Here is a 16,905-nt window from a genome sequence, read left to right on the forward strand (position 1 = left end):
GGTGAAATGTTATTAAAGATAAGTACGCTTCGTTTAATTAATTATATAATAAAGTATTGTCAGCTTCTGTTTTCCTAAGTCAAAGGCCATGTGAACATTTTGGATTACTAGCCTTGACAAGCTCATTCAGAATGCGATAGGTGAGTGATATATTGTGAAGGTAATACTCGTAGCTTACTGGTACCCTAACAAAGCCCCAAAACAACACAGTAATTGAATGTGTTAGTTGCGATGTAGAAGGATTGCGGGGTCAGTTTCAAAGTTGGGGAGAGGGATAATGGCAGATAGGCGGCTATTATGTTAACCGAACAAGCTAGCTCAACATTTGATGAATTGCTTGAAAACTGATTGCAATGGTTTTCATTTCATAGATATATTTTATTCTACAATACACCTATATTGAGATAGGGTGCACTGCATCTATTGTGTCCCTGGCCTTACATGTAGCCCTATGTTGAAATAACCGTAATGGGGCAGTAAAAACAAAGAGGTTGCATGGGAATGATTTTAATATTATAAGCTCGCCAAATAAATCCACGTGGAAATAGCTGGTTCCACACTCATTCTCAATATATAAGTTCATTAGAGGTGAATGAAGTGAAAGATATATTCGCGAGTTATTACTTTTTCTTGAACTCTGGTGACGTAAAATGATAAATGTAGCTTTTTTTAAATCGTAGAATATTGCTAAAATGGGGATTTTTTTCTTGTATTTTTTGTATTTTAGTTACAAAAGTTTAGAAAAATAACAACCCTTTGGATAATATTTGCCCGTTACTAATACCAACAAATATTAGACTGTGCTGAAGGGGTATTACGAGATGCACGTTTATTTCACTGGTACATTTTGCCCGCAAAATCAAGCGCATTTTCACAATGCTTTGATACGAACATTTTGCATATTACTTTATAAGAGAATTCAGTTTTGCCATGTTTCGTGTAATATTTGACTGTGCCCTGTCACCATATCGTTAGCTTATCATGGATGTAACTAACCTAAAGATTTTATTAATGGCCAAAATATTACAGAACATCATACAACTAAAATGACCTGCGCCAAAAGCTGTAGCGAAGGTTTTTTAAAATTATTATTTAAAAACCCGGCGACACAACACCGCGAAAGTAGCCTTAATCCACCTCAAGCCAATTACTGAGATATTTGAAATAAGCATTCTAGACATTTTCCAGGACATAAGACATCATGCTCATTTCATCAATTGTTGCAGATTTTCAGTAAAACTAAACTAGATCGATTGGAGAATATGGGATCTTGCTGCGAGCGACAGTAAAGAAGGTTTAAAATTTATAATTATTCTTTTTTAAGTTTTTTAAGTTGCTAAGTCCACCTGGACAATCAATTCTTCCGCTCGCTTACTTTCAATAAAATTTTTTAAAAATGTTAAATGGACCTAAATATTGAGAATGAGTGTTTGGCGGAAAGAGGTAAGAAAACTCAATAACATAATGCGCTTGTCTGCTGGAACTTTGGAAGATGGAAGTGTTTTTTTATTTTTTTTAGTTTTTTACCAGTTGGCTTTCCAGAATAATATCTCTTTGGTTTGTGCATACTTAAAAGTGAGACAACGAAAAATTATGCAAGTTTATTACATCAAAATGCACCATAACAATACATGTATATTTCTTTTTAAACTTGGACATTTTTTCGCAAAGGTGGTGTTTGTATGTGCACCTTTTTAATGTAAAGTGACAAAAAACAGCAAGTTCAAATATATATATATATAGCACCTTAAACAAAGCACGTGGCAAAAAATAATACTTTATGGCTTGTAATTGATTGTAGCTCCACTCTCGGCTACTTTCCTTCGGGCAATACCAGTGGCTACCTAGCCTCCAAAGTCAAGTAGCAAAGCTGCGCTAAATCAAATAATCCCAACCCCGATTCTAAAGAGACATTCACATTAAACTGTAACAGTCACACATAACTCTAATATTGTCACAAGAAAAACATTATAAACAGCTTAAGCGGCCTTAGTTAGACGCCAAAGTGTATAAACTGACTGACGTAAACTATGGAACACACAATGTTAACTCAGATGACGGGTTAAAAAAAGGACGATTGGGATTATTTGTAAAAAAATGCAAAATGCAATATAATTTAGTCTTCAACAGAACTGTCACGAATTGTCACTATGTCCACTTTCTTGGAGCGTTTATGTGAGCTCTTTTTCTTTTTGGAGGAAGAGTCATCGATGAGTGTAATGGATGTATTGGTTGGAGATTGTCTTGCTTCGGAGTGCCAGCTAGTGGTATGTGTAGGGCTCTCAGCAGACGATCCCACCGGCAACTGATATGTGTTTGTATCTTGCTCTATGCTGATGGCTTTCACTGCATTTTTGTCTGCTTTGGTAAATTTCTTTTTGATAAATCGGACGAATTTACCGGTATCTCTTCTGAACTGAAATAGAGCAATATATAAACTTAATGCAAAGACGCTCTTTATTAAAAAAATTAAAGATTTTTTTCTGGATCCTTCAGTTATAAGCCCTATATTACACGGCAGATGTCACATATAACAGGTCTATATTAAACTTATCACAATCACTGTCTTTTTTATACTATTCCAAACAAAGAAGACTTTCAAAAATGAACGTTTTGTTCCGCATACCTCTTTTGCTAGTCCTTTTGATGATTCTTTAAAACTTCGGGTCGCTGGTGTTGGTTCAGACAAAACTGAGGAGCCGTCCCCAGAGTCCATGGTCTGGAAAAAACAAATAGCCATAAACAGTACAGGTAAGCGGAAAGCCATGGCTCAAACCTGGAATTGTATCATAAATAGTTATTTTATAAATGGTTAGTATTGTAGTAGGCCTACACAATAAACATAAAAATTGCATTGAAGCATATACCTTACCAAAAAGTGCAACCAATGAGAACATATGTGGGTTCTTTTATGACAACTCATCTATAGCATTTTTCAGAAGACGGACGGGAAGAGATTTTTTTTATTTGTTTATTTATTTTTTAATTTATTGCCAAGAATTGTATTATTCATTGCTCTTTTCAGAGTTTCTGTGTCAAATAAGAAAGTTACAGCGGACGTCTTCTTTTGGTCCATCATTGTTTGTTGCTGTCAACAAACGCGACATGGTGAATAGGCCTACACTTGGAATGGTTTATGTGTGTGTGTAAGTTCCAAATTTGCTCCCGAATAAGATTTTATTTAATCGACTGTAACCTAATAGAGGACCACAAGCGTGCTGGCAACTTGAGCCGTGAGCCGCAAACAGACTTAGGCCCTATCTATTTCCAATGCCATTTTTTATCACGAAGTTCAGCGGTTGGGGTATGTTCTTGAATAGGGCTGTTGTATAAAATGATTAGATTTCAGATCCCCTAGGTCGTATTTATTTAATCAAGCGTATGGTTTGCCCTTGAATTTCCAGCTTATAATGCTTGCTCATGAGCAGAGATAACAGGAAAGGTTTATGCAGTCATCTTGTAGGCGGTGCACAGGTAATCTTGCTTGGATCTCTTTTTCCAGCCAAAATATTTCCCCGATTCAACACCCACAATTAAATAATTATTTAAAGGTGTTCAGATAATCCTAATATTTCTCCTAGGTGACTTTTGGGAGGGGGGGGGGGGGGGGGGGGGGAGAGGGAGGGGGGGGCAGGCTTAATCACAAAGTCAATTAATCCGCTCCGCGTGCATTACAATCCTAGCGTACTACAGAGCGTTTCTCGGAGGAGGTCTTCTGACTAATTAACTGCTGATTAGTTCCATAGCTTATGCTAGTCTAAATAACCAGCGTGACGTACAACCTTGTGCAATGTTGTCTAATTGCAATCGATATTGTTTCCAGCGAGCCGCAATCTTTTCGCTGTCGTTTCTTAGATTCGATGACGTAAATATTTGCCGTGTCGTCGTAGTCAGTTTTTATTAAATCGATGACAACTTGTGACATACAGTTACAAAGCACAAGAACTTAATTAACGTCGGGATGGGGTGGAAGTTGCAATCAGAGCATAAGAAATATCACTCCCGTTTAGTGGATTGAACAAGGAGTTGACAGTTTCGAAAGTGAAGTTAGATTATGTCCTCTCATGGTAAACACTTCATCAGAGCTGAACAGCTTACTGGTAGATAGATAAGTGACACTTGTATCATAAATACATAAAGATACGGAGATGAATGAAGGTCTTATTCAAAAGACTGGGGTTACTGTATGAGTAATTCGAGTGGAACAGGTGTCTGTACATGGTGATCTGTTAAGTCTTTTCTCATCCTATGTAGAGAATTATGAAAAAATGCACACTTCTAGAAAATAATTTTGTGAATTTGTTTCAGATAAAAACAATAATCATCTGACTTCGGATAATCCTCTTACCCTTATATTCAGGACGCCGAGGGAAAAACAATTTCGGATTAAGTTTCAATTTCATTTACTGTTTACCTGCTGTGCCCCACCTACATGTAGCTACTGGTGAGCCATGTCTTTAACCCAGAAGACAATAGAATGTCAAATGCACCTAAATACGGACAGTCCCTCCAACCCCTTATTTTCGGGACTCCGAAATATAGCCTCTTTGAATAGGTATTGCTATCCCTCATGTTACAATAAGTGATCGATAGTTTCAACTAACAAGACAATAAAATGTGACATTGACGATGACGTTCCTTTTGTTAAGTAACAGGATACTTTTTCAAGTGTGACACAGGTGCGAGGACACGCGCAAAATATCTGTACGACAAACGCCATCGCCTAATTTCAAAGAATATTGAGTTACACAATTAAATGATATGATTTTTAAGGTAAAATATTTACTATTTTACTCGATGGAAATGTGGAGAATTCTGAGGACAGCAGTGAGGACAGAGCTTTGTATCTTCTCATGTGTCAGGTTCACAATATTAAAACAGCTGTCAGATTGAACAAACTCCCCTTAAAAACAGGTTACCTGGTAATAGAGGTAAGTTCCATAGAATGACTTGTGAATAGTTCACCTCAATCCAACGGGTGGAGCTTCCCTATATAGTCTAAGGTAAAAAGAGCGTCAAGTCCTTATTTTTAGAATACTGAGGAAATCTAACTGACAGACGTGGGTGATAAGTTTATATAATACATGTCGCGATTGACACCAGGACCTGTTTTACAATATAACTTTAGTCCTAAAATTGGTCTTAACTTTCAGGTCAAAATATTAGGCAAATATAATCCAGCAGACGAATTAGAATAAAAACAAAACAATACAGAGATGGCTAATGATGCACATCAATACAGATACTAACTCCTACCTCATATTGATGAAATACTGAAGCTTTATTTTGAACTGGCAAATTCATGGTTTAAACATTATGACTGATTCACAGGCTAATGTTATTTTATCAGACTAGTTCCTGGTTCCTTATAGGTGTAATTTGCTGTACCAAGTATTTTTCATGGAGGTGGATAGATGTTTTGACCAAAAAGGAAGATTTTCAGACAAAAGCTGGACGTTTGAGAATGGTAATAAAAGGCGTTTTAGAGAAGTAACTGTGAAGTATGTCTACGTGATTTGCGAATCATAGGTACTGGTACATGTACATGTATAGCCTGTCCGTCCATCTTCAATGTGTTGATACTGTAATTCATTAAACTATAAACACATGGTAACATTAGTACACCGTGTGATGTATAAACAATTACCTCATTCCCGAGAAAAGAGCCTTCATCTCCACTCTCGTCCGTGGAGTGATCCCTATGATGTAGATCTTCTACAATATCCATCCTCTCCCTAGCCGTCTTCTGTACTATCTATCTATCTGGCTTGTACGAGTCACGCCGAGTAACTAAGTTCAACAGTCCCCTGGGTTGTTGACTTTCAAAATGTTTCCTTTTGAAGGACAATGGTCGAGTATTCTCCTCGAGTGGTTTTTACGAATGAGTCGATTCTTGTATACTTTGTCGCTTTTGACTATGTTCAACGGCTTAAGTTACGTCAACAAGCAAACACAGGTAAACAGAGAGCGTGTGGCAGGTAACAGGTCCAAGGCGATTAATAATCTTTAGTCCTTTTGTCTTTTATTTCCACAATTAACAAACATATGAATGATGACTGAATAAAAACGATATATTTCTTATCTTAATATGGACCGAACATTGATGATGAGGATATTTTGAGAATGATATTCGATTAAAAACGTTTGATTTTCTAAACTATCCGTTTCAGGAAGGGACCTGTCGTTGCTAGGTGACAGTGTATACAAACAAAGTAGGAGGTTCACCTTATCGTGGTACGAATCCAGCTCATGAAAATTAACACCTGGGCCGTCCCGCGCGATAATTTATCAGTCGCACTGAGACAAATAATACTTTGTATGCATAGCGATTAAAAAGATGTCAAATTTTAAAGTGACATAAGCAAATATCACACGGGGTGCGATTTGTATTACTTAATGCGTACACGTAGTATTTTATGATGAGGTGGAGGTAAGATAGGCCTATGTTGTAACTATAACTCTTCGAGGAAAGTTGTTAAAATCGTCTACGGGCGAGAATATTGAACAATTGAAAAAATCTTGAAAAAAGATAAGAAATTATAAAAGTCCAAAATGATGTTGAAACAAACCGCATTTTTCGTGTGTTTTATAGAGCATCGACGAGAATTTATTAGCCATTTAGGCATCATAAATTTAATAAACGGTCAATACCACCCAGTTCATTCAGGTTAAAATTGCGCTGGCTGTAGCATATTTATTACAGATAGCAATTTAAGCGATATTGCTGCTTTTATTTCTGATGGCAACTGAAATACTTAGCAACAAGACTTTTTGAAAGGAAAATCACACACAATCTACAATATTGTCAGATATCACATACTCGTATATTTCATATAATACAGGAGGTGAACAATAGTATTTTCTGTAAGGATCGGTCTATCGAATAAAAGTTCAGATTTTATTTTATCAAGACTACATCATTGATCGTTAAGCTAACAGTTTGATATGCGACGAAATAAATCCAGTGATTTGTCGGCCTAGGTTGGGTACCAACGTAATATTGGCACATTGAAGATATAGTCGTTTTTCACGTAAAACAAAATCGGATTATTCAAATCAATCTTTCTGAATTCACATATATTACCTGCTTTTGAAGTTCTTTAAGATGACAAGTAGTCGACTAAATGTGAGCAGAGATGTAGTTCACGATGTAGGAATGTTGTTACTGTTTCTCAAATGTCGAAATGAATCCTACTGTAGTTGAATTTCTTTAGGAAAAAAATATGCAGCAGTCACAGTTTACAGTTTGTGGCTGATCGAGTGATTAAATCGGTTTATCTTTTGGCATGCCGACTTTATTTGAGTCATAATAACTAGCAGAAGTGGTTTAAATGCGTTACTGAGAATCCACGCTCCACTGATGCTGTATTAAAATACACCTTTAAATTGAAATTCCCAATATGAGTTTAACCAAAGCGCGTTTGTCATTCGTTTCATTAAACTTTTAAAATTTCAAAGGTTGCAATAAGAATGAATAGACAGCATCGCGGACATCACACATGCAGACGAAAAAATGAATATAAATGTGACACATTTTCTAAACTTTATCGAAAGGCAAGTGGAGGAAATGTAATGCATCTGCCCTGGCCATCCTTTTAAAATACCCAGATTCCGACCCTGGTGCCGGAGAGAGCTGTATCTGACGTCACCATCCGTACATATTTATATAACTGCAGTCACTTCAGCATCGTGCCGTCCCTCTGCTGTGGCCTTGTGCTGGGGTGGTGACGATCCGTTTATAATATAATCCTGCAGCAGCGCACATTTGAGTCCGCTCAACTGTCAGCTCGGCCTGGTATGTGTAACATATGGAGTACGTAGGGACAGATATAGAACTGAATACATTGGAGATGGTTTTATCAAACGCCTTTTAATATATATATATATATATATATATATATATATATATATATATATATATATATATATATTTTTTTTTTTTTTTTTTAAATTAATCTGCAAAATAACTTATTTGGTCTACCATGTTTAGAATCATGACTGTATGTAATTCTCGTTTTAAACTACGATCTGAAGGAAATGATACGTTTTTTAATATAAATGGGTATATTTTATTGATATGTCTTAACATGCTTGTTGGTGAAAAGATAAAAAAGATTCGTTCGTGCGACAATATTTATTTCCATATAAGCATTCTGGCAATGGTTGTTATCTGAATCCACAATGTTGTCTTTCAACTCCACCATCAAAAGGAACGGAAAGTAATAAGTTCGTATAGCAGGGAAGAGCGTTATTATTTTACACCACGTTATTTATCAATTTCCAATTTGCACTCACTTATCACCCTGACCAGATAATCAACTAAATCAGCAGTCAGACTGATCAACAGCCTCATTTCCTTCTTCAATTACACATCGTACGCAGTTCACCTTTTCTGTCTCAAGGTTCATCACAAACCACAATTTGGCATTAGTTTGGCGTCTGCAAACTAGCGTCCAATTACGAAATTAATTATCACCATGATTTTGCATTGTCTGGGTACAGGTTAGTTATCTTTACTAATGGACTCGGTATTACAATGTATATTTTCGCCGTTTCTGTGACTTTTTCTTAGTGTAGTGAATGCCTTTTTTGTTAACAAAAAATAGTAAATTAAAAATAAAAATAAAAAAACTCGCAGTACATCGCAAGGATGACTGGAGTAGCCGCTATCGTGTGTTTATTTTACAGGTGGGATGTATTTGGTCGCTAAGTATCAAACAGCAGTTTTTCAATTATCTAAATTCTTAATAGAAAACTCATTCTGTAATGACAATCTATCGCCTGTAAACTTTTTTACTCTCATTAGCTTTACACATAGCACTTCAGTATCTTAATATATTTAGCACAAAATTACAGAAACATTTTGTAACAAAATACACCGTTTGTAGGCGCTGTTTATTCTCGGACTGCCCTCGGGAGGCTGGGAGGGAGCATGGTGTACAGTCAAACGTGCTGTACCTCCTTTCCTAAAAGGAGAACTCAAGAAAAATATGTGCCCCCTAGCGGCGACGAGGTAGGCAGTAGATACACCCAGAACAGTCTATTCTATGGGACTCTCTCTGTCACCTGCTTAGTTGTTGGTTCTTTGGTGTCATTCAAGGTCATTTGGCATTTCTCTCTAAAAATTCAATGTTTCTCGTTGCTTCTTTATCCTTGGCTGCAACTGTTTGTGATACATACTAGTATTTTTCAAAGTCAATACATAAATATAGAAAGCTATGTCGTAAGGATGGAGCACTCGGAAACAAAGGCACACGGGACACCACGCCGGGAAATATGTACTGTTACAGGATGACGTCATGCGTGTAGATTTCAATAATGTTGCGTCACTACGCCAATCACTGACGTAAGGGTCAGGTCATTACGTCACACAGGTGGATCAGGATAATGAATTATCACCACGTCGTAAGGTTATTTTCAAGTTTATTGTCACGTCATGCATTTCTAAAGTAATGGCGTAACATACGAGTGACTGTGACGTCATGCATGTTGATCAGGATGACGTGTCGCCACAAAATCAGTGCTGCATTTATGTCTAATAGGTTCTAGTCGTATTCGTTCACTGTGAGGGTGAGAGCAGTGCAGTGTCGGAAGGGTGACCCCGTAAGGATCGTAAGGCACTCTGAAATAGGAGGAAGGGCACATTAGGGTTACGACACATTCTTCGCACAAACAACATTGCAAACGTTATTACTGTAAACTAGGCTGTCATAGTTGGGCAGTGATGTCATAGTGGGGCAGTGATATAGAATACTGTTCCTAGATTTCACTCGCATTAAGCAACATATTTGTGTCATTAATGTATCAGAAGACCATACATCATATAACTTTCTTAATTGAAGAGGGTATTCTTCGACAACAGGTTTTAATACATTTTTTAAAGTACAGCAAGCGTGCAACTTAAATAAATGGAATCACGATAGAATAGACACCAAGTTATGTAAAAACAATACAATAAGCATACAAGACATTCAGGAAAAATGTACATCATGTGACGTCACATAAAAATATATGATGTAATAATACAGTAAAGAAATATACTGGTAAAGAAAAAGCGTGCAAGGATGACGTTACCGAAAGCGGTGTTGATGACGTCGAACCGAGGTCACGTGGCCTCTGCGCTCTGGTAAAAGAAAGCATGTGAGTTAAGATCATAAGTGTTTTTAAAACTATATCAATCCGGTTGCCAACTAATTAAGCAGCGGTTGAAAAAACCTACAGGATACAAAAACTAGCCATGGAATTAATGAACGTAAGGTGTAGGGTTCTAGCCTACAGAGCTTTCTACTAGTAATGACGCAAACTAGACAAAAAGCCCCAAATTTTCAAACTTCCTGTCGATTTTTCCCGAAAAAGTAGAATAATGTAACTGAGGAGTGACACTTTAATTAATGCAAGCTAAACTAAAAATCTAAACACGCTGTGAAAATATTTTATCTAGTAAAACTAGTAGAAAGCTGAGGGGGTCTGGAAATAGGAGTAGGATAGTGGCAAGAGGAGACTTAAGGGGGTTGGGTAGTATCAAGGGAATTCGGTGTGAAGGGCAGGGTTTAGCATGCTTGAGTACTGCTGGTACTAGACACCTTCCGTTCGCCAGCATTGGCCAACAACGCTGCTTTGTTACTAGCACGGCGTTCTGACACTCGGCTCATCTCCGTGCTTCTGAAACTCCACGTGAATGAGGAACGTCCTGAAACACAGAAGATGCAATGTTAAGTGATTAACTACAACATCGACTATCCTGCAGCTCTCTTCACACTCAGATGTTTAGGATTTGAAGCTTGAATCACCTAGGCCCATTCAGAATAGGGGACTAACTAGTCCGAGAGTCAAATATGGCCTAGACCAACTTGAATACTTCCCCACTATTCTGTGTCTACTAGCGGATTAGACGGCAAGCTTTGTAGTGGGATGCAATATTTGACCCTTGGATTAGTTGTTCCCCTAATCTGAATGGGCCTTATACACATCTACCCACCCAACACTGTTACATTAGACAATAAAAGTGTTGGCAAATATAAACCCACTGTATTGTGCTAATGGAGCAATTTGTCTGATGATTTCGTCCCGAATTTGTGCTCTTGGATTCACATCGGTCTCAATTAAAACTGTGTGTAAACGAGCCTTCAGCTATAGAAGCCAATAAAACAACTACAACCAAAAGCTATCTAACAACGATTACTAGTTTTTGCTAACTAGAGAGGCGGTTCTTTTTTCAAAGCGTTGTGAACATTCTCCTTCTAATAAGCAGCGTAATAAAATAAATCTAAACTGGTTGATTTCACAGTTTTCTTGTTTTCTAGAGCCTACTGAAGCACATAAGTTGGATTTGCCGAAAAATCTTTTTAACATTAAAATTGCAATTTTAACAATGAAATTTAGCTTGAAATGGTAGTTTTCTTTAAAATCTTAAAGCACAAAAATAAATAAATAAATAAATCAAAAGAGTGAAGTTTTACGTTGTTAACATTTTAGGTGCTTTTAAATATTCTTAAATAAGATGCATGTTAGAACGCACTTCTAATAACATGTAAATCAATAATCATCAATTTTGAATTATATTCAATCTTTATCATAACTTTTCTCCATAAATTTTAAGTTGTGTCTGATTGTTTGTGTGTGTGTGTTTGTGTGTGTGAAGACGCATTCGAGCAAGTGTGCTCATGTGTGGACGTTGTATTTCAGCGTTTGTACGTGTGTGTATATGTTAATATATATGTGTGTGGAGGGGCTGAAGTCCATAGCCGTGTACCTACCTGTCGCTGGGGACCCGAAGTCACTATCTCTCCCGCGCTTCATCTGGGGCGGAAGTTTTGGCCGGATACAACGGAAAGCAGCCAGGAAGCTGTGTCTGAATTTTTTGTTCATGAAACAGTACGTTATAGGGTTACAGCAAGCAGACACATAGGAAAGCAGCTGTATCAGCGACCAGCACACTGCCGTCAGGTGCTTGCGGGCGGAGGCCTTGTCGAAGTCAACCCAGGTATAGAGGGCGTACAGAGGTGTCCAGCAGATGAAGAACTCGAGGACAATCACGAACAGCATTCGTATCACCCTTTTTTTCGCAGCGAGGCTTTTCTCGGCGTTACTCCGTCGCACTGCCGAATGCTCGAAATCCATGCGTTTATGGGAACACGTGTTGCCGTTAGTCGTCACCTCGTCGTCTATGACGTCACGGTTACTGCCGAGCTGGCGAAGTTCTGGAGAATAAAACAGAAAAAGGAAACAGTTTTCTAGTTATTCTCTAATTTACCATAATTTTCTTGGTTTTAATCGTACATGTAACAATTTAGATACAGAAACAATTTTAAAGTTTTAACTTTACGCTTTAAAAACGCTTTAAAAAGAATGAAAGAATGCTGTTGTATAAAATGTCGTGGCTTATATTATTAGGCTACCTCTAAATCGTGACACCAGGCATCGATATGTTAGCAAAAAATGCTCTCACTTAAATATTGTTTTCAATTTCTATTTCTTCGTAACCAGATCCAGTTAGCCTTCTAACAGTTAGCCTTCTAACTGTATCAAAACGCATTTTTCATACTTGGTGAGTAAGATCGGGTTTTTAAGTCCGGTCAGGGAGGCCTGAAACAGATGTTTACTTTGCTGTAAACATGAGTAAACTGTTCATTACCTTGTTGTCCCTGCATCTCCATCTTAATCCCAATCCACAGCGTCCTAGCGATCAGTCCGTACGCCACCAACATCACCTCTAGGGGCAGCACCAGCAGCACCACGTCCAGGAACACCGTGTATGCCCTTCTCAGGTCGACCAATTCTCCCCAGTCCTCGTCACACTTGTGGTTCCCATTGGGCAGCGTCCAGTACTTGTGGACCACGGCGATAGGGATCATGATCACGAGGGCCGTGCTCCAGACGGCCGCTATGGTCTTGTAAGAGTGAGACAGCGTCTGCCAGCTCCGTGAGTGAAGCGGTCGGCAGATCGCGCAATAGCGTTCCAGAGAGATGGCAACGAGCGTGAAGACGCTGACGGCAGCGGAAACCGCTACAAAACAATTAACGTGAGAAAATGAATTTTGCATCGCATGTAATATAAATTCATATTTACATATATCGGATTGGCTGGAAAATAATTTAAAAAAACGACAGTTTCATTATTTAAAGCAAGAATCGTAGCCTTTTCAAATAGTGGTATCTCGCGGCGGGAAACGGGTGACCGCAAAATTTCATTACATATGGAATTCGAATTTAAAGGAAATAATGTTTTAATATAATATTATAGACTCGTCATCATATCCATTTTTATATGTATAAATAAATTTATTCATACCATTGTGAAACAGTCTGAATATGCATTCACATATACATGAACCAGTATATGCAGTATAATAGTTTATAATGCTATGTAAAGATGGCGATATGAGCGCCGTTGAAACAAGCTTTACCAAGAGGAACGCAATCGTTTCCGAAAAGGTTATCGGCTTTGGATACAGCAGATAAGCAATTGATTGTATTCCATTAGTGCGAACAGAGGAGCAAGCTAGCAAACACGTTATGGCTGTTCTGAGCAGACTTACACAATATGGGACCACAAATAAATGCCTTTTTTTCTAATCTATTATTTTCTACAAGTATTGTTTAACGTTGTCAATTTTAAAAAAAGACTGGTTAATATTCTGTATGTTGACATGCACTTCCTCTGGGTTGCCTACCAGTATATACGCTATATACATTGTACCTGGTAAGTTATAGTCTTTGTAGAAATAAAAATAAAAAGCACTTGTACCGAAAAAGGTAAACGAAAAAATCACTGGAATACATCTGCGTTATCACTAAGTCTGTTCTGCTGTCATTGAAGGTTGTCATTGCTGATGTTGTCATTGTGATGTTATAGATGAGCCATCTAAGGTACGATTCCACAACGGGCGGTACATTTAACTGGGCCGGGCCACTTTGAGTAATTAAGAACGTTATGACCTCATTACGTCAGGGAGTATCATCAGAATGGAACACAAATAAACAAACGAAAAAAAAAAAAAAAAACACTTGTTGCTCGCCATGAAATCATACACCATTTACATTACTAATAGCTGCCCAGCGAATTCGTGTCTTAGTTTGATTTACACTTTCCTCTTCTAAACAGGAATGGTCTCCGTCTCTCTCTGTCTTGGATAATATGCACAATCGGCAAACTGTTTTACTGATTAGATTTTACGCGTAATCAGGTTCGACAAGGCAGAACATGGAAATGGAGAACGTGGGCCGGGTTCGTCACGTTCTGATCCGTCTAGACCTCGTTTTCTCACTTTATCATCTGTCATTTCTTTCTGTTCAATTTACTTTTATAACACAATCGGGCGCTGCTCGATAAATTAAGTAATATATGATATTTATCGTGCTGCCCTGCATAATAGCAGCATAACCAACGACTAATTTCCCTTAAACATTATCTAATGAGATCAATAGAAATTAAAAGTAGTGCGAAAGTATTAATACCTTCTCCCCATGGCAGTAATAAGCCAGGTCAAATAGTGCAAAGAACGCAATAAAGTATTAATACAAGTACGTTTCCCGAATGCAAAATACGCGGTGTAATATCCGGCGCTGTCAACTAATGACTTATTTATTGTTTCGAGATAAAATGGCAGACAGCGCAGATCAAAGCGCAGCTTTTCCTGCCTCCACTGCAGGTAGCCATTTTCCATCAAGCATGCTTATAAAATGTCCATCGTTAATTGATACTTTATGATTTACTGATGCGTAGGTTTAAGTGAAATCATAGTTTGATCCATTATTTCTTGTGTAATATTATTGTTTCGGATCAGTATTGACTTAATTGAAATATATTGAGTTTAATGTCCGACGCCTTCGCCGTGCCTGTGATGAATACGATATCAAGGCTAAATGGCGTAAACACCCCTATTCAGCATTCACTTTATAAGGTTTCCACAGAATGTCTGGCCCCATAACTGTCTTTTGATTTTGTGACTAATAAACTGACAACTGTTTTGTATTCAACGGTAGAACCTTGCCTTCAGATTTAGTTTTGATCATTTCCTTTGCGCCAATTCCTAGCAAAACCCATTCCCTTTTCGTGGAATGTTCAGCTAAGCAAGCTAACTATAATCACATGAAAACAAATGGAAGTGTAGTACGGTTAAACAGGTATTTTTACAAACTCTCTGTTCCACATATTGTTTTTAAATTTTTGACACATAAATGTAGAATATTGATAGACGTTGCAAGTCACAATTTCAGCCTACTATGAAGTTTTGCGTCTAGGTGTGGAGCAGATTACCGCGCGAAAGCCTCGTTTTGAATGTCATAGCTGCGGGTGTGTTTTGAACTACATGCTTAACACGCAATCCCGTAGATCAGAGCGTATGGTATTCCTTTCAGCTGTTGGGATAAACTTTAGACCCTGACACAAATCGGCTATCATCTATCAAGATTCTAAATTATGGAGTTCCTTTTCTAATTGGACTTGAATTTGTAATCTAGATGTGTCTGTCGACCATAAAAAACGATCTCTCTCTCTCTCTCTCTCTCTGTGTGTGTGTGTGATCAAACGAGATCAGACCCAACTTCAATTATGCATATTATGCGTCACAGCTCCATATCTCATACATATCGAGACGTTTCATTTGGTTTCATTCCCAACTCGTACTTGGCCTCGACCACCAATCTTTTTCTCTTATCCGTGCCACAAAAGATTTATAAATTGCAATGTTTCTAATTTGCATGAATGAGTTTCCAACGATACGAGCTTATATATCTTTAACTTTGATTACAAAGACAATCTGAAAAATCGAATTATTGGACAGTTTTGATTCAAAGGATGAAATAACAGATATCGTTTTTGTGCACAATAATAACGGGTCGATTGCATACATACTGATTTTGTTTACAGAATCTGAACTTTAACAACTGCAAAGTCAACACCCAAACTACAAATCTATTTCATCTCAATTTCCCGCAGATTACTACTTGTCAATGCTACAAGAGCAAAGTTTTGCAATAGTGTCTCTGAGTCACGTCCGGTCAAACCATCCGACAAGTCTTAGAAAGAAGGTGTACATTTCAGAGTTCCCAGAAGAGCAATTATAAGAAAAATGTGGAAAATACTTCATGTCAACTTAAAGAAAACGTCAAATCCCAGCGTTTTATTTGATGTTAGAAATCCCACAAGGACAGCAGCTCGGCCTTCTTGCTTACCAGGATTGTCTGGTTGGTTGCAAAATGTGTTTGACCTTTTCCTAAAAGTACTGTATCTGCCCAGGAAGCTTTTGGCCAGCAGTTGTTAGGGTCGTTGCCCCAGTCTTCGTTATCGTGATATAGTATGTTCCCTACTCCCACACACGTGTGCACCCAGCAAACACGTCACGTTCGGATCACGTGGCTAGCACGTTGCTACCACATTATGACGTCATAGCGACGGATTAACCACGTGGTACCAACATCACGTGTTTGCTGGACACCTTTAAGAATCTTTGCAACAAAAAATAAGTAAATAGAATGAAAAATGACCTAGATACCACAGAAGCTGAGACATTATATTGATAGTTATAAGACCACTTTAGGACGCTCACTTTATTCATTTTAATTAAACTATCATCTTTGATGATTCCTTCATTTCATAAGCCAGAGAAAACGCTTGATTTCTATTCCTGTTGGGAGCAATTAATCAGAAGAAGGCGAAGTAAACACTAGCTCAGGCAATAACTTATTACCGTTATAAATCATAGGAATAAAAGAAAGTGACTACTCTGCTTAACTCTAAGTGATATGTCACGAAAGTATCAGATTGTCATTGGTATTAAATCACATTCATATGATTAACAGACCACAAGTGCATTCTTAACGCTGTTAACGCATTCACCTCGGATCACCACGGTTAAATTGTTCTCCCCATAGGTTAGTGGAAGTCACATTAACACGCAAATA

The 16,905-nt window shown here is 37.8% G+C and overlaps 2 protein-coding genes across 4 annotated transcripts in view; both read right to left on the reverse strand.

Moving 5' to 3' along the window:
- Positions 1 to 1,586: 1,586 nt before the first annotated feature.
- On the reverse strand, positions 1,587 to 5,954 carry LOC106179544 (uncharacterized). The gene is made up of 3 exons (XM_013563243.2): positions 5,648 to 5,954; positions 2,627 to 2,719; positions 1,587 to 2,416 (listed from the first exon to the last, which is right to left on the reverse strand). Exons 1-3 carry the CDS (start codon positions 5,726 to 5,728, stop codon positions 2,117 to 2,119), a joined length of 474 nt encoding a protein of 157 aa, XP_013418697.2. The 5' UTR covers positions 5,729 to 5,954; the 3' UTR covers positions 1,587 to 2,116.
- A 2,161-nt stretch (positions 5,955 to 8,115) lies between these two features.
- LOC106179539 (cholecystokinin receptor) overlaps positions 8,116 to 16,905 on the reverse strand; it is a 44,831-nt gene continuing 36,041 nt past the window's right edge. The window contains exons 3-7 of one of the 3 annotated variants that reach the window (XM_013563234.2): positions 12,635 to 13,006; positions 11,757 to 12,200; positions 10,584 to 10,690; positions 10,075 to 10,123; positions 8,116 to 9,622 (exon numbers count right to left, since the gene is read on the reverse strand). In XM_013563234.2, the coding sequence (XP_013418688.2) occupies positions 10,106 to 10,123; positions 10,584 to 10,690; positions 11,757 to 12,200; positions 12,635 to 13,006 (941 nt within the window). In that variant the 3' untranslated portion in view covers positions 8,116 to 9,622; positions 10,075 to 10,105. Of the gene's footprint in view, positions 9,623 to 10,074; positions 10,691 to 11,756; positions 12,201 to 12,634; positions 13,007 to 16,905 lie in introns of all 3 variants that reach the window. The other 2 variants (XR_001240049.2, XM_013563233.2) reach the window with 2 other exon arrangements.

The sequence above is a fragment of the Lingula anatina genome, chromosome 3 (genome assembly GCF_051362555.1).
Source record: "Lingula anatina isolate TDL-2025a chromosome 3, LinAna3.0, whole genome shotgun sequence".
NCBI classification, from domain to species: domain Eukaryota; kingdom Metazoa; phylum Brachiopoda; class Lingulata; order Lingulida; family Lingulidae; genus Lingula; species Lingula anatina.